This window comes from Eubalaena glacialis, chromosome 2 (genome assembly GCF_028564815.1).
Source record: "Eubalaena glacialis isolate mEubGla1 chromosome 2, mEubGla1.1.hap2.+ XY, whole genome shotgun sequence".
Lineage (NCBI taxonomy): Eukaryota > Metazoa > Chordata > Mammalia > Artiodactyla > Balaenidae > Eubalaena > Eubalaena glacialis.
In genome coordinates, this window is record NC_083717.1 from 120,834,208 (window position 1) to 120,861,053 (window position 26,846).

The window sequence follows — 26,846 nt, forward strand, 5'->3', positions numbered from 1 at the left end:
TTATTGCAGGTCAGCAAGAGCGAGGTTCAGAGGCAGTGTCACTCCTCATCGTGCATTTTTTGCTGAGAAAGAATAAAAGGTGTGAGGGGGCAGCTGGCGGGAGGGAGGAAGGGTGTGGGGGGGAATCTCCAGGGCTCTGAGGGGTCTAAGGGAGATGCCCTTAGTAGGGAGAGGTTCAGGCCTCAGGGATCCTGGGGTCCCATTTAGGGTCCTTGTGGTTCGGGGGGGTGGCACTGGGCTTTCTAAGGAGGTTCCAGTCTGTGGGGGGCTTCTCTGAGCAGGAGGGGGGATGCTCAGGTGTGAGTGCTGTGGGACCCTCAGGGCTATCCAAATACAGGGGGAGGAGTGCCCACTAAGAGGGCACTGACATTGGGGCCGCGCTGCTAGGGGGGTGAGTAGCGGGGTCTGGGGAGGCACCCACCTTGGCGCCGATGTCGCGGCTCTTGGCCCGCAGCTTGTTGACCTGGGACTCGGCGATGTCCGCCCGCTCCTCTGCCTCATCCAGCTCGTGCTGCACCTTGCGGAACTTGGACAGGTTGGTGTTGGCCTGTTCTTCCTGCGGGGGTTTGGGGGGCGGGAAGATGAGGCGAGAGGGGGCCCAGCCTCCTAGTCTGGGGGACTCCCTGTCCCTGACCAGGGACTCAGCGCTCTTACCCCTCAGCCGTGTTCCTGCAACAACCTTGCCAAGGGTGTCCTGCTCCTGGTTTGGCCCCCTCCTCAAACTTGTCCAGCACTCAGACTCCCAGCCACTCACTGCCCAAGAGGAATCCCACGCTGCCTGGTCTCCCTGCCCTCAGAATCCAGCTTCACCGCACCTGTCCAACTGTGACTCTGACAGATGCTCCTGGACCGCCAGGGGTTCCTGCACAGGTGTGCTCATCAGCATGTCACATCCACACTTCTGTGCTCACCCGGATGTCCTCCCCACTGTGCTATGCCTGCTCAGGTCCTCTTCCAGGCCCAGTTCTCCTGCCACCGTCCAGCCTTCAGCACTGGCTGGCCCCCTGACCTGCATTAGCAGCTGCACTGCCTTCTCTTGGGCTTACCGGTATACGGATTACAAGCAGCTTGTGGGCAGGTCCTGGGTGGAATAAGCTTTGCTCTTATGAACTTAGAGTGCCTGACACAGCTCTGAGTTTGAGAGTTAAAGTGAATAGCAAACCCTCCATCCAGGCCTCACACTGGGGTGGACACTTGCTGGTTCTGACACATAGGAGGGGTGTGTGGAGGAAACCATGAACTCACCGCCTCCTCGGCCTGGCGCTTGTAGGCCTTGACCTTCAGCTGCAGCTTGTCCACCAGGTCCTGCAGCCGCAGCAGGTTCTTCCTGTCTTCCTCCGTCTGGGGGCATATGCGCGGGAGAAGCCAGTGTTGGGGGAGGAGCGAGAGCGATTACCTTTCCCTCCCTCACCACCCCATCTTCTCCTCACGCCTTAGCTGCTCCTCCCTCCAACAGGCCAGGTCAGAGAGCTGGTGGGGAAACTTCATCTCTGACACTACTTATAGGTCAAAGGGCACGGCAAGGTCCTCAGTCCAGGATCTAAAAAGCAAGGAGGGCTGTGGCCCTAAGGTGAGAAATGGGAGGAGGGGCTCGGAACCAAACGGGATTTCTTCATCTGATAATATGGAGACGTCAGGGCTGTTCCAGCTCTAATCTGGAGCACCAGAGGTGCTCTTGGCCAGTGGTTCTGGAGTGACCAGAGAGGACTAATGAGGAAAGCAGAAAGAAGGGATTATCATAAACCAGATCATTCTAATCTATCATAGCCCAATATACATTGTACTGGGTCAGGTATCGGGCACCAGGATCAGTGGCTCCAATGTCGCGTGATCATTCCTGATCATTGCATGTGCTAGGATGCTATTGCCACTTATGCCCACAATACACCTGAAGTTCTACATCTGTATCTCTTTCCTGTGCCTCTCATATCCAGCTGTCAAATGGACCAATACCCCCTTTCTCTGTCTCTCCTGCCCAGGCACACTGTGAAAATACCAGCTCAAGGGCATAAGCTCTGAGCTATACAGGTGGAGGGCTTAGAACGTTTTGGGATTTCTTTCTCTAAGGCCTTCTGTTTGTTGTCCCAGAAGTTCCATGGAAGATCTGAGTCTTTTCCCATCCCTGACTTTTATCACTAAAATGCCACACAATGCCCCTGCCTCTGAGACTGGTGGAAAGATTGCTTGGACTGTTCTGAAGCCTTCATGGTAGCACTTCAGGTTATTAAAAAACTGGGGAAATGCTGGTTCAAAGAGCTTTCAAGAAGTAGAAGTAGATTCTCCCTTCGCTAGAAAAATTCATGGACTCAAGCCAAACTGTCTCCAGAGATTGTGAAAGAAAATTAATCTCAAGACAGCTTCTCAAGGAGCAGGTGGCAGGAGGGCCGGGTGGCTCTGCGCGGGGCCTGTGTGGGTCAGGAGGTGGGGCGAGGGCTGCGCTTTCGCGTCCACTCCTAAGGGCCCGGCCCCAGAGCAGCCGCCCGCACCTGGTAGGTGAGCTCCTTGATGCGGCGCTCACTCTTCCTCATGCCCTTGATCGACTCTGCGTTGCGCTTCTGCTCGGCTTCCAGCTCATTCTCCAGCTCCCGCACCCGGGCCTCCAGCTTCTGCAGCTGCTTCTTGCCGCCCTTGAGGGCGATCTGCTCGGCCTCGTCCAGCCGGTGCTGCAGGTCCTTGATGGTCTGCTCCATGTTCTTCTTCATGCGCTCCAGGTGCGCGCTGGTGTCCTGCTCCTTCTTCAGCTCCTCCGCCATCATGGCGGCCTGTGCACGGGAGACAGGTGACACGTGGTCGAAGTCTTCAAGCCAAAGGAAAGCTTATCTTGGAGCAGGCAGGGGGGGCGGGGGGACTCACGTCCGTGATGGCCTTCTTGGCCTTCTCCTCGGCGTTCCTGCACTCCTGCACTGCCTCCTCCACTTCACTCTGAAGCTGGGACAGGTCCGCCTCCATCTTCTTCTTCTGGTTGATGAGGCTGGTGTTCTAGATAAAGGTAAAGAAAACTATTGAACGTATGCTTTGCTGCCTGATTCTACACTTCTATCCAGAGAAAATTAGAACTGGTCATTTTAAAAAAAACATGTCTTGCTTTTAGTATTTTCCTTGTTTTGCACCTGCTTTCTCTTTTCCTATGAAAATTGATATATTCTAGACATTATATCTAAAGGGACTCAGCTCTGAAGAAAGACTTCAAGCAGGAAAGGGTCTGTAGTTCTACTCCTGAGCTCTGTAGTAACATGTCTGTGCAGGAGTATGAAAATATTCCGAGGAAAATGGGAAAAACTTGTTTAAAGGGACTGTATCCTGGAAGTGATTATAGTTATAGAAAGAGTGGGGCAAGGAAGAGAGGACCACATCAGTGGGTGATGTCATTCCCATATGTACTAGATTATGGAACAAAACTCCACAGGGCAGTGCAGTAAGATGGACATAAAAACTCATTACTGAGTATAGCTGAAAACAGTGTGTATGGGATTGCAGAAAAATGGTGTTCTGTGGAGAACTGGGTTTGCAAGTAGACGCAGTTGTGCTTCTTTCAACTCCAAAAGTCCCATTTTAATACAGCAAGCTGAGGCTGGCTGTCTTCTAGATGTAGGATGTCACATCACAGCACGCATTCCACGACTCCCAGATTTGTGATTTTTGCCAGGCACCACCAATCAACCAGGACGCTCTTAGCTTTTAAGTGTAGACCCCTTTCTCAAGGTTGTGGTTCCACAGCCCTGACTAACAGAGGCGAGCTGGTCCAAGAGATGAAATGATTTATGATCCAGGTTGGACGTATGCTTTCTCAGGGCATCTGATTCAGAACATTGCTAGATGTCCTGGCTCTGCTGCTCGGCGGGTTTCTCCTGGCCTCTCACCTGGGAGTGCAGCAGCTGCACCCGCTCGCTGGTCTCGATCAGCTCCTGCTCGGCCAGCTTCCGGGACCGCTCCGTCTGCTCCACCACGGCCCGCAGCTCCTCCAGCTCGGCCTGCAGCAGGTTGTTGCGCCGCTCCACGATGGCGATGTTCTCCTTCAGGTCATCGTTGGCACGGACCGCGTCATCCAGCTGGATCTGGGTGTCCTGCGCATCAGGAGAGTGGGCGTGAGAGAGGGAGCTGGGCTCTGGCCCATCAGAAGGCCGTCAGCTGAACTGGATGCTGTGGAGAGCCCCTGGCGGTGGCTCAGGTGGGACCTGTGGGGGGTGTCTGCGACGGCCCCGGGGCAGGAGGGATCTGGTGCTGTGATGGGACACCACCACCCAACTCGGCCACCACCCCTCCCTGGGTGAGGTGACTTCCTGCTCCCAAGAGTCACCGTGTACCTTCAGCAAGCTCTGGAGGCTCTTGACTTGCTTCTGGGCCTCAGCGGCCACGCGGTTGGCGTGGCTGAGCTGGATCTCCATCTCGTTGAGGTCGCCCTCCATCTTCTTCTTCACCCTCAGGGCCTCGTTGCGGCTGCGCGTCTCCGCGTCCAGGGAGGTCTGCAGGGAGTCCACCACCCGCAGGTGGTTGCGCTTCGCCTGCTCCATCTCCTCGTCCTTCTCTGCCAGCTTCCGCTCCATCTCTGCCTTGATCTGGTTAAACTCCAGCTGGGCCCGGAGGATCTTGCCCTCCTCGTGCTCCAGGGAGGCCTGGAGGGGAGAGGGACCGAAGTAGACAGTCAGGGCACAGGGTACATTGGGGAGGGAGGCTGGGAGGATGCAAGGTGTCAGCCAGGAGGGGAAGAGCTGAGAAGCGATGGGGAGGGGGGACCTGCATCCCAGGCCATCCGGGTGCTCTGGGGGAGGAAGTGCTGGATACCCTCTGTTTCCTCTGTCAAGGAAAGGGTTCTGAGCTCACAACTGTCAAGACCCTCCAGCACCAACACTGCATGATCCTGACCCATCTAAAATATCATAGAAAAGGGAAGGATTTTTACAACCACATATTCAAACATTTCTCTTTGTTTCCCAGGTCCCTCACCCTGTAGTGAAAAAAGTTAGAAGCCCCAAATCTCAGGGTTATCGCTAGGTTCTTACAAATGAACAGTAACAATAGCTAATATATATTACGCGCTTAGGCACGTTACCTCGTTTAATCTTCATAATAGTCATGTGTAAAATCTTATGAGGTATGTACAACTGATGCCATTTTACAGATGAGAAAACCGAGGTACAGATAGGTTAAGGAACTTGCCCAGTGACCAAGTGGTGGTCCTGAAGCCAAGTTTCAAACTCAAGTCTGTTTGACTCTGGAGCCCATGCTCCCACCCCCTGTCTGAGGGGCTGTTATGATGGCCAGGTTTCAACTTTATAAACCCAGTGGGAAACAAACCTATGATCAAGCTGTGTGTGGCATTTTCCTTTGCACAGACCTTGGCTTTGGAGGTAGTCATGGGTAGTGGGTATATGACCTTGGACTAAGAATAAGGAACTGATAGATTTTGTCTTGGGTCAGCGTCACCCCCAGGTGAGGGAGAGTGTGGAGTCAGAGACAGGAGGGCAGGGGTGGGTAGGAGAGGGTCGGAGGCAGGGGTGCAGGCAGAGCCAGGCCCTCACCTCGGCCTCCTCCAGAGCCGACTGCAGCTCCAGCTTCTCGGCCTCCAGCTGCTTGCGGACCTTCTCCAGCTCGTGGATTGTCTTTCCACTGGAGCCCAGCTGCTCGGTCAGGTCGGAGATCTCCTCTGTGGGAGGGGCGGGCCGCTCAGCTGGGGCAGCCGTGGTCCAACGGGGGGCACGCCTCTAGCAGCCGCTGGGTGGCGCCACGTGCGGACCCTCCCTGCCCCCGCCCCCGGCCCCGCCCCCGGCCTGGGCCCGCACCCTGCAGGTTCTTGTTCTCCCGCTTGAAGGTCTCCAGGTGCTCCAGGGACTCCTCGTAGGCGTTCTTGAGCTTGAAGAGCTCGGTGCTGAGGGAGCGCGCCTCCTTCTGCGAGGACTCCAGCTCCGACTGCGACTCCTCGTACTTCTGCTTCCACTCGGCCAGGATCTGCGGGGACGCGACGCGGCTCACCGGGCAGCCCCAGCCCCACCCCCAGGGGCGCCCAGGCCCCTGTCCTGGGCTCAGCCTCCTCCCAGCCTCTGCCTCCCGGGAGGACGTTCCCGACTCCCGCCTGCCCGCCTGCTCTGGCCCCTGGCTGCGAGCCCCCAGGCTGGGCCCACCTTGTCGAAGTTCCTCTGCTTCTTGTCCAGAGCCGCGGCGGCCGCGTTGGAGCGCTCCACGTCCACCATCAGGTCTTCGATCTCATTCTGCAGCCGGTGCTTGGTCTTCTCCAGCGAGGAGCACTTGGCGTTGACTGCCTCGACGGCCTCCTCCGCCTCCTGCAGCCTCTGGGCCAGCTTCTTCCTGCCCGGGGCGGTTGGGTGTATGTGTGTCACTCTACCCGGGAACAGCGGGGCCTTGGGACCTCCCCTCCCTGAACTGCCAGATGAGGAGGGCCCGGCCCTTCCACACAGCTCCTTGGGACACTGAGCAGCCCTTCAGGCCCTGGAACCCCAGCCTCCAGGGAGCCAGGGCTTCGGGTGCCTAGAACAGAGGCTCTTCCCTACGGGGAGCGGCATCAGGGTGGCAGCCCTCACCTCTCCCCACCCAGGCTGATCGGCGGTAGCTCCTCTGACCAACAAGCTTTTTGCTCGTCTTATACGTGAGCATCAGGTATAACCCGGGCCAAAAGCTCGCCCGTCACAGGAAGTGAGTCAGGGCCAGCCAGGGTTCACTCAGAGCGCAGGATCCCAGCTCCCTCGCAAGCACCTGTATTGCCCACCACGTTTCTCCCCACCTCCTCTCTTCCACCTCAAATCTGCCTCCCATGCCCACTCTGCCTGTCTCTACCCAGGTCCTCTTGAGCCTTCCTCTCTTAGAAGCAGGGTGGGGGGCTCCCCAGGACTCACTTGGCCTCCTCCAGCTCCTCGGTCCTCTGGATGGCGTCCGTCTCATACTTGGTCCTCCACTGGGCCACCTCCGAGTTGGCCTTGGACAGGACGCGCTGCAGCTCGGCCTTGGCCTCCGTCTCCTCCTCGTACTGCTCCCGCAGCAGGTCACAGTCGTGCCGGGCTGACTGCAGCGCGTGGGCCAGGGCGTTCTTCGCCTGGGAGAGGCAGCACCGGCAGGTGGGTTCAGCGTCTGGGAAGGTGGGAGGGAAGGCCCTCTCCCCATTCTCCAGATCCTTTTCATATCTATGAACTTCAACCAAGCCCCGGCCTCCTTCAGGGTGAGGGCTGGTGTGGAATCTCAACACCTTAAGGTACCTTCCCAGTTTGCCCATCCCTTCCAAATAAGAAAGGATGCACTCAGTGATGTTCGGGTGTGGCTTAGCTGAAGAGTAGAAGAACCTGGCCTGGAGGTTTTTTCATTACAGAGGCCTCTCTGCAGCTTCCAGGCTCCATTTCTGAGGTTGGTTGCCCCAGGGCTGCCATCAATCCTGTCCGCTGCCCCGTAGCCGGGCCTCACCTTGCCCTCCTCCTCCAGCTGCCTCTTGAGGTCCTCCAGCTGCTGGGTGTAGGAGAGCTTCCCTCGGGTCAGCTGGGAGATCAGCGCCTCCTTTTCCTCCAGTTGCCGGGACAGCTCACCTGCAGGTGGGAACAAGGGTTTGTGGGCCATGGAAGGGGGCAACTGATGCTCTTCCGTGAGGCAGGTGCAGGGCTGGTTAGGGGCACCCACCGTTCTCCGTCTGCAGCTTGGCTCGCTGGGTGGAGAAGTCATTGAGGGAGCGCTGGGCCTCTTCTAGCTTCGCGCGGTACTCGTTGGCCTGGTCTTCCAGTGTCCGGGACACCTTCTCCAGGTTTGCCTTCAGGCGGTAAGGGACAAGAGAAAGGTGAATGTGGGAGGGGCTGGGTTGACTGGAGGAAGGAGGGGAGGGCCAAGGTTGGGGAGAGCACAGAGGCAGGGGGTGGGGGGTGAAATGGGGCGGGGCTGGAGGGGCACAATCTGGAGAGGCTGCATGAATTAAAGAAGGGAGAGATGGTGAGGAGATGGAGACACAGGTGGAGGGCAAGGCAGGTGCAAGGGAGAGGGGGAGAGAGACCAGAGGGTGATGAAGGGAGTGAGAATAAGAGCGCTGGCAGAGAGGAAGTGGAAGGAAGGCGCACTGCGAGGCTGTGAGGGAGGAGAGGGCGAGGAGAGGAGAGCACGGCCCACCTTGGCCTTGATGATCTGCTCCATGTTGGAGGTGACATCGTCCAGCTCCAGCTTGAACTCGCTCTTCTCCTTCTCCAGCTTCTGCTTCACGCGCTGCAGGTTGTCGATCTGCTCGCCCAGCTCGGCCACGCTGTCTGCGTGCTTCTTGCGCAGGGCGGCTGCCGTGGCCTCGTGCTGCAGCGTGGCCTCCTCCAGGTCCCGCCTCATCTTCTGAAACTCAGCCTCGCGCTTCTTGTTCATCTCGATCTGCACGGACGTGGCCCCGCCGGCCTCCTCCAGCCGCTCACTGATCTCCTCCAGCTCCCGGGACAGGTCTGAGCGCAGCTTCTCCACCTTGGCCCGGGCAGTGCGCTCGGCCTCCAGCTCCTCCTCCAGCTCCTCGATGCGTGCCTGGGCAGGGTATAGGGGGCTCAGACCCACCGCCTGACCCCTCCATCAGAGCCCCCTCCCCAGGGCTCTAGAAGGCTCCTGGCCAAAGCACCCAGGTCCTGCAGAGCAGTGGTTCTCACCAGGGGACATTCTGTGCCCCAGGGGACTGTCAACAAGGTCTGTAGACATTTTTGATTGTCATGACTTGGGGAAGGGATGTTGCTACTGGCATCTAGTGGGCAGGGGCCAGGGAGGCTGCCAAACATCCTATAATACACAGACCATCAGTGGGAATTTGGTTGAAGCCAAACCTTCAAGGCATTTCCTGGAGGGGCATTTCAGACCCAGTCTGAGCATCTGCAGCCCTGATTCCTGAGAATCTGTGTTCAGAGAGGGATCTTGAGATCCCGTGAGGTCCTGGGTCTCAAAGATTCCACAGATTCATTAGGCTCTGCTCTGCTAATGATAAGGCGGGAAAGCTGGTGCTTGTATTTTACAAATATTTGCAACAATATGCCTCAAAATAATCAAAAACTTTTGTAATCTTCCAAATTAACCACAAAGTCTAATCAACCATATTCCTCACTCTCCAGGGCTTACTTTATTTATGCCCAGGGCTGGGTTCCAGCTTAATTGTTCCCTTCCAGGCCAGGTGAGTGCTAGCAGGGTGCCCTCCTCTGTATCATGTCCCTACCTCATTATTTTCTGGCCTTAGCCTTGGCCTGACTAAATTGGGAGAATGTCCCATTTACCATTTTGATCTGTTGTCTGACTAGCCAGGAGCAAAGGGGAGGATTGGTGGGATCCCTTCATCTGTGGTTATGGATGGTGTTGATGGAATGTGTGTGTGTGGGTCCTGGGAGCAGGAGAGAGAGGCCCACCATACCCCTGCTCCCAGGATGGAGAATGGGGACTGAGTGCAAGAGCTTGGGCAGGAAGAAGGAGGAGCCACAGCCCATTGCCAAGACCTGGTGAGGATAACAGCACAGTTGTTCTAGGTTCAACAGTCAAAGAGGTTGACCAGAACAGGGTAGGAGAACCTGGGGACGTCCTAATATTTGGGCTAAAACCCAGAAGGGGCACCCAAGAAGATGGGAGGGAAGAGTATCACTGAAGGCAGACCAGCCCCTGAGCAGCCCCCAGAGGAGGGGAATTGTGTTCATGTGTCACTTGTACCCTGGGCCATCGACCCTGAATGCTGAGGGGAGATCAGCTCTCTCCACTAGTGGTCTCATAAGAAAATGAGAGGATAAATAGCTGAGTCCCTGTGGCCTTGGGGTCACTATGTCCAGATGTGGCCGTATAGCTTCTGCAGCTATGAAATGGGAATGAGAGTACCTGCCTTCCTTGCTTCCAGGGCTCTTCTGACAAACACGGGACTAAAAGCACATTAAAATTCAGGGTGCATTAAAGGCAAGGGAGACTCTGGCTGTTAATTCAATCTCCTCCTGCAGAGGGATGAGAAAGCCATGGGAAAGACAAAAGAACATCTTCTTGCAAGTGGCTGGCTCACTTCTCTAGCCTGAGCTATATTAAAATGACATATATATGTCGCCTCCTGGTTGACAAAGTGGGTTCCTATACAATATCTCTTCTGGTCCTCTGCAAGGCAGGGGTCATTAGTCCCATTTTACAGATGAGAGGAGAATCTGAGGCTCAGGAGGAGGGAGTGACTTGCTCAAGTTGGCAGGAGTTGACTCCATATCACGGTGCTCTGTGGGGATCCAGCCTGAGTTAGTGGCTAGGGTAAATACCTGGGAAGAATAAGAACAGAGCTTCCCATGGGAAGGTGCTCCACGAAGGCCGTTCTCACCCCCATGAAGCGGGGAGAAGCACCAAAAGTAAGGGTTAGAGGAGAACGGAGCCCTACCAATTGTCCCAGAGCAGAAAACCCACGAGGTGGCGCATAGCTCAGCGAGAGAAGCCCTTTTAGTAAGTATGATCCCCACCCTCTCCCCCAAATAGCCCTGCTGAAATAAGACATTATTGCTCTAATGGGGGAAGGCTGACGTTCCCAAGTGCCTGTAAGTCAGGGCTGTTGGGGCCTCCGGGCGGCTTGGAGTTCTAGATACTGTCTAGAACCCTAAGCAGCTCCTGCAGCCTCAGCTGCCTCAGTGCCATTGAGCTCCCAGGTGGCTCCACCCAGAAGAACTTCACCTGGTTCTCCTTCAGTTTCTTCTGCAGCTGAAGGGCCAGTGCCTGCTCATCCTCAATCTTACTGTTCAGCTGATTAACGTCAAACTCCTTCCTGGAGGAGAAGAGGGTGACAGGTGGTTTTCCTTTCTCTGTGCCCATCCTCTCCTTCTGCCTCGGCATGCGAGGATCAGTCCCCTCCCCCTGGCCCCGAGGGTGAAGGTGGGGGGCGGGGGCCGTGTGCCCAGAGCAGCCTTGGCCAGAGGTGCTGCAGCACCTTGCACTCTAACCCTCAGGCCAGACACCCTCAGTAGCCCTTCCTGGCTGCCGCAGCCTCCTACTTCTTGAGCTTTTCTTCCAGCTGCAGCTTGTCGTTCTCTAGGTCCATGTTGCTCTCCTGGGTCAGCTTCAGGTCTCCCTCCAGCTTCCGCTTTGCTCGCTCCAGGTCCATGCGCACCTTCTTCTCCTGCTCCAGGGATCCCTCCAGCTGGTGGAGAAAAGAAAATGAAAAGGATGTAGGAAACCTGAGATCCACAGTGCATCCTCTTCTGCTCCCTTCTAAACCCAAAGTCCAATGGGATTGGAAGTCAAACCAGCAGAGTTAGCCCTGCAAGCATGAAGGATTAGAGACCCAGCCTAGTGAGGAACTGCAGAAAGAAAAGGGACCCAGGGGTCATGGAAGTGAGTTCTAGGGATTGGGAACCCCTTGGCCATTGGTGTTGCCTGAAAAATCCCAACCTGAGAGGGATGGAGCATGGTTGTTGCTACTCACATCATCCACCTGCTGCTCCAACTTGACCTTAGACTTGGTCAGGGTGTTGACCTTGTCCTCCTCAGCCTGAAGGTCATCCAGGGCCTGTTGGTGGGCCTCTTGCAGAGCTTTCTTCTCCTTGGTCAGCTTGGCAATGATCTCGTCCAGCCCAGCCATCTCCTCTGTCAGGTTCTTCACCTGTTGACCAAGAACCCCATCCCCTTTAGGGTCAAAGGTCACAAACCTGGTGACATCTGTGGAGACCTCCAATGCCAAGGACCAGGGCCACACTCAGGTCTGGGAATCCTGAGGAGACTTGGGCTGGAGCCAGAGGGAGCTGCCCTCACCTTGTTCTCTGTTGCGTGCTTCTCCTTCTCCACCTTTGCCAGTGTCAGCTCCAGGTCATCAATGTCCCTCTTGAGCTCAGAGCACTCGTCTTCCAGCTTGCGCTTCTTGGCCGTGAGCTCGGCGTTCATCTCCTCCTCGTCCTCCAGCCTCTCGGTCATCTCCTTCACCTTGGCCTCCAGCTGGATCTTGTTCTTGATCAGCTGGTCGCAGCGCTCTTCCGCATCGTTGAGGTTGTCTTGTTCCTGGGAGAAGAGGACAGAGAGGAGAGATGGTGATGAAAGAGAGGAGAGATCCAGGGTCTTAAAGAGAGCCGGAGCTCCAAGACTCATAGTTCCTGGTGATGAGACGGGCTATAATCCAGGGGAGGGGAGAGGAGAAATGGTCTCACCGCCTGCACTTGGAGCTGCAGGTCGTTCTTCTCCTGCAGCAGGGACACCATCTTCTCCTCCAACTCCTTGCGCCGAGCCTCCGACTTCTCCAGTGTCTCTTTTAGGCGCCCAAACTCCTCCTTCATGGTGGCCATCTCCTTCTCTGTCTCTGCGCTCTTCAGCAGCGGTTTGATCTTGAAGTAGAGCTTCATCCAGGGCCAGTTCTTGACCCCCATGAAGGCCCGAATGTTCCACTGGATTACCAGCAGGGCATCCCTGGCAAAGAAACATGGGGGCAGGGAAGGGCACTGTAAAAGAGCACTTCGCAATCATGGGGCCAGCAGCACTCGGCTCCCAGCACATCTAAGCAAGTTTGTAGGCACCTGAGGGCAGGAACCCCGTCTTGTCCTTGATAGGCAACCCCACCTCAGCGTAACTACACTGAACATGGAGTTGCTCCATAAATATTTATTAATTGATCAGTTCAACAAAAGGGCAGTTTATATCTTCCTTACTGGAGTATTAGTAGCTATGGAAGCTACCACTTGTAGAATGTCTACTGTGTTTGGTGTTTCTAATCTCATAAGAACCTCAAGCATGTTAAAAATATGATATTTTCCATTTAGGAATATCTATAATATATGTGTAAGTTATGAAGCATGAAACAAAATGACTGTCCATGAACTCATCACCCAAACAAGAACTAGAGCATTGCCATCATTGATTCTACCTGTGGGCTCCACCCCATCCCCTTTCCTGGTCCTTCCACCAGAAGCAGCCACTACCTTGAATCTAGTGTTTTTTGTTTCCTAACTTTTTCAAAAAATACTTTAACCATATATGTATGCATCTTTTAACAATATGCTATTTTTAAAATTATTTCTGAGCTTTATAAAAATTGCATCAAAAAAAAATTGCATCACACAATAGGTATCCTTCTGTGACTTGCTTTTGTTTACTCAGCAATATGCTCTTAAGGTTCAAACATATTGTACCATGTAGTTTTAGTTTCCTCTTTTTTCATTGCTTTATAATATTGCCCTGAATGAGTATACTACTATTCACCCATTCTCCTGTGGATGAAAATTCAAGTTGTTTCCAGATCTTTGCTATTTTGACCAATGCTACTATAAAGATTCTTTTTTGTCTCATGTTGAACACATGCAGGAGTTTCTCTGTGGGAATGCACTCAGGAGTGGAAAGGTATGTAACTGTTCAACTTTAAAAGAAAATGATACATTGTTTTCCAAAGAGATTGCACACATTTACACATCCATAAGCAGTGGGTCAGACTTCTTGATTTTTGTCAATCTAGTGTTTTAAAATGGTATCTCATTGGAGTCTTAATTTGTATTTCCCTAAGGGGAATTTTCTTTTTTAAAGAATTCAAAATGAGACCCAGAGTGGCAAAGTCACTTGCCCAGGCTAGCTAGTAAGTGGTGGAGCCAGGATTTGAATTTAGGTCTCCTGACCTGCGCCACTTGGCTCTGCTTGTCTGCCTCTTACATCTCTAGGAGTGCCTCTCTCTTTCCCTCCAGCCTCACCTGCGCTCCAGGATCTTCTTGAACTCAATGCGCATGAGCTGACCCCGGGCTTGTGCCTGGATGCGGGTGATGATGCGGCTCAGCCTCTCGTCCCGCATCTCCTCCAGCAGCCCCAGCAGCCCCGCCTTGAAGAACACCTGGGGGTGAGGGGTAGAGCCAAGGGGGCCACAGTCTCAGAGAAGGGTAGCCAGGGTGGAGGGAGAGTGTCGGAGACCCTGGCTCAGCCTCCCAGGGCCCTGTTACCCACACATCCTAGACCTGGGAGTGAAATGTGAAAAACAAGACAGAAAGGAAGCCTGAGTTCCAGCCCTTGGTTGATACGGGTAACCAGGAATTAGGGGTCTGCCTTCCAAACTCCCAGCTGGTCCACTCAGCATGGTCGCACATCCTGCAACGCCACCCTACGGGGCTCTAGACTCACCTTGGTGTGGCCGAACTTGTACTGGTTGTGGTCAATGTCCAGGGAGCCCAGCAGCTTCTCTGTCCCTTTCCTGCTGTCAATGAACTGGCCCTCGGGGATGGCTGCCGGGTTCAGGATGCGGTACCTGGGAGGGAGGTGCCCGTAGTTACCCATGTTCTGCACTGATCTGCTCTGCCCACAGAATCTGAGGCCACCTGAAGACTCGCTTCCCACCCAAGGCTGCCCACGCTCCCCCTGTTCCCTGAGCCCTGGGGGGCCCTGGTACCCACCTCTGCCGGAAGTCCCCGTAGAGGATGCGGTTGGGGAAGCCCTTCCTGCAGATGCGGATGCCCTCCAGCACGCCATTGCAGCGCAGCTGGTGCATGACCAGGGGGTTGTCCATCACCCCTGTGGCAGGAAGGGAGAGGGAGGGGGTCAGCCTTAGGGCAAGTGGATGCCAAGTGCCCTCTCCAGACTAGACCCTTGTGCATTGCTCACCGGGAGCCTTCCGTTCATTGGGGATGATGCAGCGCACAAAGTGAGGGTGGGTGGTCCTCAGGTTGGTCATCAGCTTGTTCAGATTCTCCTGGGGGTGGATGAGAGTTGGAGGTCAGGAGCCACAGGGACCATCCCTTTGGTCCCTGAGCCCTGGGACCCAGACAACCTGTCACCAGAACCCTCAAAGGGATAGGGAGCTGATACAGAATTTATGATGTGAGTTCAGGCTTGTATAGAATTTACATGCCAAAAACGACCACGTAACTCTAGCTTCTTTCCTCTCCAAACTCAGAGCATCAGGTTAGGGTGGTGCAGACAAAATGCTCTGGGCTGGGCCTGCCCACCACAAGTCTCTTGGCGTCTCTGGGCCCTTCTTACCCGGTGGAGGGCCGATACTGTCTGAAATGATGAGCCCTTTTTCTTGCCTCCTTTGCCTTTACTGCTGTCCCCTAATAACAAGAGAAGGAATGATAAACAAGGGCTTGAAAATGGAGGAGCCCTCGGGTAGGGGCAAGGCTCTGCTGCTTACTAGATGTGTGACTTTGGGCAAGTTATTCTCTAAGTCTCAGTTTTCTCATGAGGAGGAGAAGAAGATTAGAAAAGATCAAGCATGGAGCGTGCCTTTCCAGTGCTTGGCACAAAGCAAGCATTGAAATAACATCAGTGCTTTCTCCTCCCATTCCCTTCTAACCCCGGCCCATGCTTACATCTTTCCACTTTCTACTTTTCTTCTTGGACTTTACCCTCATCGTTTCAATTCACACCCTTTCTCTTCCTTCTCTGAACTGAAGGCGCGTTTGTTCTACTGTATGTTTAGTGATCCTCTCAACATTTACTGTGACCTCCTGCAGGCACGGCTCCATGCCAGGCCTGCTGCAGTGATGTGCTTGCCACCCTCACTGATCTTCAGTTGCTCAGAGTCCTGAAGAGATGCACAGCATGTACAACAACGTCCATAACCCAAAGGGGAAAATGGCACTTCCACACAAGGGGTAGAGATGGGCCGCTGTGGGATCTCCTGACCCCCTCCCGTGGCTCACAGGCTCCCTCCTGCCTTTAGAGTTGTGTGCTTTGAAGCAGCGGGATCCTGGCCCCTTGCACCTCTAGAACTGCTCTGGCAGTGCAGGGCTGCCCTCTTACCGACATCAGCGGAGGCATACGAGGAGAAGAGTGTGGCCATGAGCTTGAGGGAGGACTTCTGGTACAAGCCCACTACCGTCTCGTTGAGCGGGTCTTTGTTCTTCTCCAGCCAGCCTATGATGTTGTAGTCCACGGTGCCAGCGTAGTGGATCAGGGAGAAGTGGGCTTCCGGCTTCCCCTTGATGTTACGCGGCTTCTGGAAGTTGTTGGACTTGCCCAGGTGGTTGTCGTACAGCTTGGCCTTGAAGGTCATGTCAGTGGCCTTGGGGAACATGCACTCCTCCTCCAGGATAGACATGATGCCCATGGGCTGATGGCGGGGTGGGGAGGGGGAGAGCATCTCTGAGTTCACTCCCAGGCTTGCAGAGTCCCATACCCCGACAGAGGAGAGACTGCAGCCCAGTGTAGCAGGCAGGCCACAGAGAGCCCGAGCTGGTACCTCGTGTCCCGATACAGGAAGCCAATATTCCTGGAGTTAACCTAAATCCGAATACATTCAGATCTGGCCAATGTAACCTCTTTCTGCCCCAGTGGACCCAGAGAAGAGCCCTGTACTTCCAATCCCCAGCCCCCGGTCCCCCAGGGCTCACAGAACAGCCCCTTCTTCCTGAATGGCTCCCTGCCCCAGCGCAGGGTGAAGGCTGGGACAGAAGTGTGTCAGAGGCGCCAGACTACAGGGCAGGCCAGACTCGTGCCTATATGGCGGGTAACAATCGTTCAAGGAACGGTTAGAGGGATCCAGGTTCTGCACAATGTCCTGCACTTCAGAAAGTGTAGCAGCTCTTGACTTTTCCTGGGACAGGGATCCTACTGAGAATTTGGCGAATCCAAAGACTCCCTCCCCAGAAAAATGCACGTACACACACACACTTGCATATACACCTCGCCCACCACCAGTCCACACACACTTTTACATACAATTTCAGGGAAATCTGAGGCCTCTGGAAGAGCAGCACCCCGGATAACTACGCAAAGCTTGTGGGGAAGGCCCTGTCTTCTGACTGGCCGTGGCTGGGCTGGGGGAGGGGCAGTTGCTGCGGCCTCTGGCCTCCATCAGCAATGGAGCCCTGGGAGCAAGTCAGCACTGGGAGCCTCCCACCAGCTCCGTCCTGTCTCCTCTGAGGAACCTCCATATATAAGAGGAGCTGAAGACGGGCTTATCCTCAGCCAACAGGGAGAGGATGGGAAGCCAACATGTCTAGTTTCAGCCTAGTTTCTTTCCACGAATGATGCTTCTCACGGGGTGTCAGAGGGGCCAGGAGCCCTCTCCTTCACTACATCCCCCTCTTAAGACCCTGGGAGGTGTCCACCAGACAGGACAAGGTCTTAGGTGCTGGGGAGAGAAGGAAGGGCTGGACCTGTGTATGCTTGTGATGTCACAGTGTGTGAAAGCAGGGCCTGGAAGGGGGCTTGGGATTCTGGGGACTAGTTTCCTGGGTGTAGAGGGACAGGGCTGCCACTTTGTCTGGGATGGCGGGTGAAGGGGACCCGGGTGGAGGGGCTGAAGCAGCACCTTCTCGATGAGGTCGATGCAGGCCTGCAGGTCCATGCCGAAGTCGATGAACTCCCACTCGATGCCCTCCTTCTTGTACTCCTCCTGCTCCAGCACGAACATGTGGTGGTTGAAGAACTGCTGCAGCTTCTCGTTGGTGAAGTTGATGCAGAGCTGCTCAAAGCTGTTGAACTACAGAGCGGGGGGGTGGGGGGGGTGGGGGGGGTGGGGGAGGAGACCGGGTCAGGCGGGCAGCTGTCCGTGGCCCATGGGGTGGGCCCAGGGCTGCATCCAGCCCGGCAAGGGGCGCAGCCGGTCCCTCCCCTCCCCTGTCAGGGCGGGGAGGGAGAGCCCCCTGAAGACACACGACCGTCTCCACCACTGCGGAGCCCACCGCCGTCCCCGCGCCTGGCCTGTAGCCGGCTCAGCCAGCGGTGGCTGCCTGTGCGAACCAGTGAGTTACTGTTCTCCCGGCCCCGGGGCTCCCCACTCACATCGAAGATCTCGAAGCCGGCAATGTCCAGGACGCCTATGAAGTACTGGCGCGGCTGCCTGGTCTCCAGGGTGGCGTTGATCCGCGTCACCATCCAGTTGAACATCTTCTCGTACACGGCCTTGGCCAGCGCCCCGATGGAGTAGTACACCTGCTGGACGTTCTGCCCCTTGGTGACGTACTCGTTGCCCACCTTCACCCGAGGGTGGCACAGCCCCTTGAGCAGGTCGGCTGAGTTCAGCCCCATGAGGTAGGCGGACTTATCGGCATCTGGTGGAGAAGGAAAGGGATAAGCAAGCACTTCCAGCAGACCCTCTTTCCCTGCCCAGGACCATCAGGTCCTACCTCTCTCGTTAAAGAGTTGCAAATAGAAGCCTGAAGGGCACAAGGCTTGCAGTGGTGACACAGCCAGTGTGTGCCCGAGTCAGGCTGGAGCCCAGGCCCCTCCCTCACCCCGGGACCTCCTGCCACACTGCATCCCTTCATCTCTCCAGGGCAGGGACTGTGGCTGATGATGTCCTCTGCTTCTTTCCTCCTTTGTCCCCAATCCCAGGATCTAGCCCAGGACTGGGCATGCTCTACCCTGAATCTATGTGTTGGCCAATTTGACTGGCTGGGAAATCAAGGTTCCTAACAGCATGTTGGTCACCCTCCCCCAATCCCCAGCTCTCCAAATGTGCCATCCAACATATGATCTCTATTTAGAAGGAATTTATTTGGTTTAATTTCAAGAGTTTTGTGATAACTGGCGACATGCTATTGTGAAACTGAGGCTTGACATTTGATCTGAACAGACATAGAGAAGGGGTCCTTGAAGGTGGGCCAAGAGGAACGTTCTTGGGCGTTTGTCCAGCCCTGTTCACACCTTCACATCTCCTTCTCAAAGGATTCTCCAGATAGCCTTAGAGGGAGCTAGGAAGGGCTTTTGCTCCATTCCACTGAGGGGGAAACTGAGGCCCAGTGATGTGCCAATGCCCTGAGCTGTGTCCTGACCCTTGGCGTCCTGCCTCCCAAACAGAACATGGCACGGAGCCTGCGAGGGGCTCACCCAAGGCCAGGGCATCCCTCACATACACACTGCATTAGTGATGGGGATGTGCAGAGATCAGTCCTGTGCTTTCCTGGGCTTGGGGGTGTCTTGGGTGCAGAAGGAAATCTCCCCAATTCACTTCTGCTCTGTGCAGCTGGGTTGAGAAGTTAGTGAGATTGAGAGGCGCCGCCCTGTCTGCCCACTTCTCCCATGTCCCTGCCTTCACCCACCCACAAGCCTCAGGTCCTCTGGGAGCCAGCCTGTCTGGGATGGAGGGTAGCATCTGGCTAGGTTCTAATGGAGAAGAAAGCCTGGAGCCTGGGCCAGGTGGACTGGGGGTGGGGCTGAGCCCACCCCTGGGAGAAAGCACAGCCTTTCAACCACCTGCTTCTCCTATTCCTGGTTTCTTCCCACTTTCTCTATCGTGGGCCTAACATCGCTACTGTGAACGTAACTCCTTAAAAATCATCGAAAGGGGCACATCCCTGGTGGCGCAGTGGTTAAGAATCCGCCTGCCAATGCAGGGGACACGGGTTCAATTCCTGGTCTGAGAAGATCCCACATGTCGCGGAGCAACTAAGCCTGCGAGCCACAACTACTGAGCCCACGTGCCACAACTACTGAAGCCCGCGCTCTTAGAGCCCGTGCTCCGCAACAAGAGAAGTCACCGCAATGAGAAGCCTGCGCACCGCAATGAAGAGTAGTCCCTGCTCACCGCAACTAGAGAGAGCCCGCGCAGCAACGAAGACACAATGCAGCCAAAAAAAAAAAATCGTTGAAAGGCACCCCTTTTGGACACAGAATGGGAGACCACGCTCCCAGAGGACTGTCTGTGCATGACGGGCAGACACCCATCCCCTCAGGCCTTCTCAGCGCCTGCTCTCCTGTCATCCAACCTTCAGTGCCGTCGGGCTCGGCCTGCTCCTCCCGCTGCTTCTGCTTGAACTTCATGTTTCCATAGTGCATGATGGCGCCCGTCAGCTTGTAGACGCCGGCTTTCTCCTCAGGAGTGAAGCCCAGCACGTCGAAGGCGCTCTGGGGCAGGGCGAGAGAGGCAGAGTGGGTGGCGGGGCGGGTGGCCCAGCAGCCCCGGGAGCCCTCCCACTGCCTCCTCACTCACATCCGTGGCCACCAGCTCCTCAGAGTCGTCGATGGAGGCCACGGACACCTCCCCCTGAGACACGAAGGCGTAGTCGTAGGGGTTGTTGGTGACCAGCAGCATGTCTGTCCAGGCGAGGGACAGGGCAGGGGACAAGGGGGTGGGAGGGGGCACGGTGAGGGGAGGGGTGGGGAGAAGGGAAGAGCGGGAGTAGGTAGAGAGGAGGACCGTCAGCAAGGACCGAGCGGAGGAGCCAGAAGAAAAGGAAAAGTGGGCGGCGAGGACCCAGGGTGGGAGGATGGTGGGTGAATGACAGGTGGGAGAAGGGGAGGCAAATGCAGAGGAAAAGGAGTAAAGCAACAAGGAAGGGTGGAAAGGGAGGCAAGAATTGACACAGGGGAGTCCAAGGTGAGGGAGGAAGAGAAAGGCAATGGGCAGATGGAAGGAGGAGGGGTGAGCAGGCTGGCGGGGCGGGTGAGGAGGAGGAGGGATCTGCCCTGCACAGGCCGGCTTGTGGAGGGCGCTGGGGGCAGCAGGGGCATCAGGCTGGGCTCACCCAGCAGCTCTGGCTTCTTGTTGGACAGGATCTGGTAGAAGATGTGATAGTTCCTCTCAGCCTTCAGCTGGAAGATCACCCGGGACTTCTCCAGGAGATCTGAAGTGAGGAGAGGGGAGGAAGGCAGGTAAGGAGGGAAAGAGCCAAGCCAGCAAAAGGGTGGAGGTCAGGGGAGAAGGGCTCTCACGGCAAGTGGAGAGAGCCAGGGGAAAGATATGGTTTAAAGGAAAAAGAATTCTAAAGCCAAGAGGCAAATGTAGACAGAGACAGAAGATGGAGGGGAAATGTTGAGGTGGGGCATCCAACGGGAATGAAGGCAGAGGTGGAGGACCCGGAGGCATGGGCAGGGCTCCCCACGTACTCACAGGTTTCTATGTCTGCAGAAGCCAACTTTCCAGTGGCTCCAAAGTGGATCCTGATGAATTTCCCCTGGGGGCAGATGGGACAAAGAGTGAGAGAACTGGCCGGAAGAGACGCATGGAGATCCTGGACCTCAACGCAACCCAGAATGCCCTGGATGGTTCTGGAAATGTAAATAACTTCTTTGGAATCCCAGTTTAGTATCAGTAAAACAGGGAAGAGGATGCCCATCCCCACATGCCACCCAGGGATCTCTGAGCAGAAACGACACAGGAGGGGGACCAGTCCAGCTGTTAGGACTCTGCTCTCCCAATGCAGGGGGCCCAGGTTCAATCCCTGGTCAGGGAACTATCAATAGATCCTGCACGCCGCAACTAAAGGTCCCGCATGCCACAGTGAAGATCCCATGTGCTGCAACTAAAGACCCAGCTCAGCCAAATAAATAAATAAATAAATATTTTTTAAAAAAAGAAAGAAATGACACAGGAATGAGCACTGATAGAATGTGTCCTGTTTGTACCTCTGATATGATCTCTTGTAATCCTCCCAATAACCGGCAAGGTAGATACTACTACCTCTGTCTCACTGATGAAGGAACTGGGGCTCAGAGAGGTGTGGGGACTTGCTGGGCAGATGGAATGCTGGGGAATTGGCTCCAACGCCCATGCTCTCTTCCCACTTCCAGTGTGGAAGAGCTTTGGAAACAGTCATAAGGAAAATCTAGAATGTGACCCAAATCAGCCCTGTTACTTGGCTCTGGAACAGCTGTGGTGGCTCTGGGTCTCTTTTCTTGAGTTCCCAGCACTCGGGGGCCAGGCTGAGTGGGGAGGGTTTGGAGTGCGTGCGTGCGTGTGTGTGTGTGTGTGTGTGGGTGTGTGTGTTATTTGATATCCCAAAACCAAATGCAGGACAATCAACCAGGTGGGGTGACTGTTGGCAAAACTGCACCCCCCTTTTTTTGTTGAGGCCGCATGAGGCCAGTTGGCAGTGGTCAGGTGCACTCACGAAGCGGGAGGAGTTGTCGTTCCTGACGGTCTTGGCATTGCCGAAGGCCTCCAGGGCGGGGTTGGCCTGGATGATCTGGTCCTCCAGGGTGCCCTGCAGAGGGAGCAAAGCGCAGGGCTGCATCTCCAGTCCACCTCCAGGTGGTGGTGGGGAGGACGGGGGTGTGGCTGGATGGACTGCTGGTGGGTCTGCAGCTCCAAGGGGTCATATTCAGACCTCAGAGTGTGTGTCCCCTGCCACGTAGGTCTTGAGCACTGGGCTCAGGGATGCAGTCCACACTGTTTCCCAGGGCAGGGCTAAGGGTCACCTGGTCAGCCCGCCCCGCAGTCCCCCTCTGCCGAGCCCGTGGCCCACCCGGCACCTTCGTTGCATTGACGTTGTCCTTCTTGCCACGGTCACCTATGGCTGCGATGCTGGCAAAGTACTGGATGACACGTTTCGTGTTCACAGTCTTCCCTGCCCCAGATTCTCCGCTGGGGGCAACAGGGACCCATCAGAACCCAGATTCCCACCGTCCTCCATTCGAAGTTCAGCACTGCACCCTCCTCTCTCAGAGTCCCAGCCATCTAATCTCCTCCCCCCGGGGCCCAGCTCCCTGCAGAGTCTGCCCAGCACTGTAGGTCACTCCGGCACTCCTCGGAGAGCCCAGTTCCTTGCAGTCTCCTCCTTAAACCTTTCCTCCCCACCCCATCACTCCCAGGAATCAGCCTGGGTCCCCCCCAGCCCACGGCCCTCTGTGGGTGGATGGTGTTTGCTCACGTGATGAGGATTGACTGGTTCTCCCGATCTGGAAGAGAAAAGAGCAGAGGCAATGGGGTCAGGGCTGAGGGCCCAGGTCCATGGGTGTGTGGCTGAGGGGGTGCAGGTCAGAGCAGCCGGCCCACCTGTCAGCATGTACTGGTAGGCGTTGTCGGAGATGGAGAAGATATGGGGCGGTGCCTCGCTCCTCTTCTTGCCCCGGTAGGCGGCCACCACCTCGGCGTTGTACACCGGCAGCCACTTGTAGGGGTTGACGGTGACGCAGAAGAGGCCCGAGTAGGTCTGAAGCGGGAGATAGGGCAGTCACGAGAAGTTGGAAGGGAGAGCCTGGGTTGGGCAGTGGTGACAGGCAGAGGAGTCCCTGGTCGGCCCAGCTGGCTCCTCTCTTCCTGCAGCTGACCAGGGATGGGATGGGGGCAGAGAGCCCTTTGGGAGAGTTCCAACCCCCTCCCCGTGAGAGAATCGCCCCGGCCTACTTTGGACTCTGTGCAGGACAGGCTGCCCGCCGTGTGCAGGACACACTCACGTAGATCATCCAGGCTGCGTAGCGCTCCTTGAGGTTGAAAAGCACCGCAGGCTCGTGCAGGAAGGTCAGCATGGCCATGTCCTCAATCTTGTCGAACTTGGGCGGGTTCTGCTGCAACACCTGGTCCTCCTTCACGGTCACCACCTGGGGACGGGGTAGGGGCAGTAGGACAGGGGTGACCACGCTCCCACCAGGACCCTTGCCAGCATCGCCCACTTACCTCCTCCCAGAATACAGGCTGTGACCTGGTCTCGTTCCCCTAGCTCTTCTCTCACCAGTGCCTGGTCCCTGGCCCATAGCTCCCCATGCCCACTGTCTCTCCCTTCCTAGGGACTGTCCTAGAGTCCTTGTGTCTTGCCAGTTCCCCAGACCCTGTGCCCATGAGCATCACCTTTCAGTCCCTGCTTAATTGTCTAGGGCTGGCCACTCTCTGACTTGTGCACACACACCTTACCCTGACTCCTGGGGGCAGTACTTGAGGGCATCAATTGCTCAGGGCAAACCTTGGCACTACTGGAAAAACATCTCACCCATCTACCCTACACTCTTCATTGGTCACTGTCAAATGGTTTGATCGCCACTGGTCAGTTTGCCGTGCCCTGACATCATGAGATCCTGCAAGTAGGTATTCCAGCATTTTTTACAGTGGAGAAAGCTGTGGATCGAATAACTAAATGATTTGCCAGCATGGTGGCTGCTAGTGGCAGAGTTGGGTTCAGGGTCAAAGTCCCCAGAGGTTGTGGCCTGTTATTACACACCTCAATGGGACGCAACAGTCAGCCAGCATGTCTGTGAGGCACACGGTTCTGAGCCACTGCTGCTGACCAGTGGCAGTTCTCGTGGCTGGCATGAGGGACCAGGACCGTGGATTTCTGAGTGCCGGTTGTCAGCCCTGGACCGAGCGTTCAGCTTAAGGGTTCCTGCTCTTTGTGTTCATCGTTAAAAGTTTGCTCTTGGTATGGTTGGCGAGGACTGGGGAGAGTTGGTTCATGGAGGAAACTGAGGCAGAGTGGAGGGATGCAGGTTTGAGAAGGGAGCTTCATTTGATGCTGTGTCTATACCCTCTTTATCTACAAGTCCCCTCTGAGGAGGAAACCAGCTGAGGTTTTTGGCTGCTAGCATCCTCTCTGGCAACGGGCTGGCGTGGGACGTTGTTACACCTGCTCAGACCTAACAAGAAAGGTCAGTTCTCACTCAGATGCTGGGCTTCTCGAGGGGGGCTCATCCAGCACCCCCGCTGGCTTTGGCTCTTCTCCAGAGCCCCTCAGCTCCCACTGCATGTGGCTCCACCCCTGCACCCACCACCCTGTGCTGTGCCCCACGCACCTTGCCATTCTCCGTCTCGGCAGTGACCTTGCCTCCTTCCCGGGACAAGATCTTGGCCTTGACAAACTCTTCCTTGTCATCCGGCACGAAGCACTCAGTGCGGATGTCGAAAGGCCGGGTCTGGGCCTCTAGACGCTCCTTCTCTGATTTGCGGAGGTACTGGGCTGCCGCCCCAAAATCGGCCATCTGGGCATCGGTCATCTTGTCCCTCCTCTGCGGCTGAGACAGGAGGGCCCAGGCCTCAGTGGGTGGCATTGCCCCCTGCCCCCCGACTCTCTGCCCCACCTCCTCACCACCTGGGTCCTATCACTCTCACCTCCCTACCTGGTCTGGGTCTCGCCCTCCCCAACTCAGGTTCTGCTTCCCTTGCCCTCTGATGTGAAGCTGAAGGAGAATCTGTGAGGGGTCTGCGTGGCGGGGAATTGGCTAGAGTTTGCTAAGACGAGGTGCTGAGCTGCTCAGAGGAGAGACAGGGGGCCCCTGGTGCAGCAACCTGGCTTCCAGGAGGAAATTGGGGTGGTTCTCACCTGGCGATCTCTTCACAGAGAATCCTGGAGACTCTGGACCATGGGTGGAGCCACAGAGGTACAGCCAGGCAGAGGGAAGAACAGACAAGGAGAATGAGGAACAACGGAGGCAGGCCCGTGGGGAGAAGTAAGCCGGGAGGCTAAACCGAGAGCCAGTCGAGTGGGACAGACCAACATGGGCAGTCAGGGACAGATGAGAGGCAGAGACAGGAAAGAAAGGATGCAGAGCTAGTACAAGTGAGAGGAGTGGGATGTGGAATCCGAGTTGGAAACAGAGAGGCAAGGAAATTAGAACACGCAGCCGTGAAGGGCAGGAGGAGAGACAGACAAAGAAGTATGATAGTGACAAGTACTGACAAAGACCAAGAGGCAAAATAAAATTGGACAAAGAGAGGGACGCCATTCAAGGAGGGACAAAGATGGAGAAAGCACACGGAGGTTACAGAAAGCAGGAGAGGACAGATGCAGGGAAAGAAATGCAGATAGGAGAAGAAAAGAGGTTTCTGGTTTTTCCCTTGGAACCTCCCCTCTGTCAGTGGAAACTTCCCAGGGCTGGAGAAAGTCAGTTTTAGCAGAACCCTTGGGCCTCCGACTGACCTGCACCCCCCGTTCCCCTCAAGTTGGGGGCTCTGAGGGCTGGCCACGGAGCTCCCACCCAAACCCCATCTTACCTGGTTCAGAGGAGTGTCAGTCTGTCCCTAGAGCACGATCCTTTATATCCCGCTGCACCCACCCACTGCCTAAATTTGGAGTCCTTCCCTAGGGACCCTCCCTCCCACCTCTCTCCCCTCCCGGCCCCTCCTCCCTTGATCCCTTGGCTCTGGAGGTGACAAGAGGACAAGAGGGCCTCCAGATTTGCCCATGAAAGGTCTGTCGCCCTAGCCCCTCTGGCTCCAGGGCCTTTTTTTAGTCCTTGGGCACATTCCTCCCCTCCAAAGGACTGATGGGCAGATAGTGGGAAGACAGGACTTCTCACACCACTGCCCCCGCACCACCAGGCCCTTACCTTGGTTATTTTTAACCTGAAGGGTGAGTTGAGCACTCTGGGTGAGGGCCACCTTCTCCTGCAGGCCATGTGCTTGTCCCCTGCCCCCAACCACGGGCTCCCCTCCCTCCTTTCCTCCCCGGCCTGTCCTCACACAGCCCAGGCTGGGAGCAACTCCCCCCTCTCTCTGGACCTGGAGTCCCATGGTGCTGGGGACTGGCATCTGGAGCCAGGATGCCCACGGAGGGGCTCTACTTCCCAGATCCTTGACTCAGTTTCCTTTTGTCAAGAAAAGAATTGCCATGCTGCCCTCTCTGTGTGGTCCTGGTTTCCTTCTGGTCCCCAAGTCTGCAGGCAGGTGTCCTCCTGGGAACGTGAGGCTGCATTACTCTGGGGACACATCTGGAGCCCCCAGCCCCTCCCCTGCTGCTCCTGATACAGTGACCACCGTCTAACCGCTCAAACAGGGGAAGGGATTCCCCCACGCCACCGAAGCAGATGTGCACCCAGACCCACAGTCCAGCACCCTCACACACGGCCTTGACCACCACGGGTCCGTGCCCATTCTTAAACACACGCATACAGATATTTCACACTTACACACTTAAGTTTGCAAATTTTCCTTCTTGCTTTTATGCACACTGAAACACACATTTGCACACATAAGCTTTTACCCCTCCTCTGCCACCCTCTGCTCCCAGTGAGGGGCGGGGTAGGGTGGGGAGGGGCAAGAGGCGTTAATCCCAGGGCCTGAGGCGGGAGGGGGGCGGGGAGCTGCTCCCTTCCGCCTCTCTGGGCTGCCAGAGGGTGCAGGTGCTGCTGAGGCTGGCTGGGGTCCTGGCTGCCCGGGGATTTACACGAGCTGGGCCCCAAGCTCTGGGTTCTGCAGGGCGGGGGCGGGGCTCTGCCGTCTGCTCCCCCTTGCCAGGTAGAACCCCAGCGCTCCCTCCCGACCCTTGTGGGGCTCATACTCACATGTCCGTCTTCGTGGGTGTCCCCCAGCGCCCCAGGCCCTCAAGGCCCCCCTCCCCAGCCTCCAGTGA

General features: G+C 56.0%; 1 protein-coding gene across 1 annotated transcript; it reads right to left on the reverse strand.

The window, feature by feature from the left end:
• Positions 1-38: 38 nt before the first annotated feature.
• Positions 39-24,492, reverse strand: MYH6 (myosin heavy chain 6). Its single transcript, XM_061180658.1, has 37 exons — positions 24,292-24,492; positions 22,966-23,109; positions 22,565-22,721; positions 22,440-22,467; positions 22,042-22,153; positions 21,681-21,773; positions 20,681-20,744; positions 20,316-20,414; positions 19,781-19,884; positions 19,557-19,695; positions 17,632-17,900; positions 17,159-17,329; positions 15,646-15,955; positions 14,884-14,954; positions 14,506-14,593; positions 14,298-14,415; positions 14,029-14,152; positions 13,608-13,744; positions 12,084-12,339; positions 11,695-11,937; positions 11,369-11,545; positions 10,938-11,083; positions 10,621-10,711; positions 8,095-8,484; positions 7,618-7,744; positions 7,408-7,526; positions 6,849-7,045; positions 6,120-6,303; positions 5,781-5,946; positions 5,520-5,644; positions 4,305-4,613; positions 3,861-4,064; positions 2,854-2,979; positions 2,487-2,762; positions 1,246-1,341; positions 422-556; positions 39-62 (listed from the first exon to the last, which is right to left on the reverse strand). The coding sequence occupies exons 1-37, from the start codon at positions 24,490-24,492 to the stop codon at positions 39-41; spliced, it is 5,820 nt and encodes a 1,939-aa protein (XP_061036641.1).
• Positions 24,493-26,846: the final 2,354 nt, after the last annotated feature.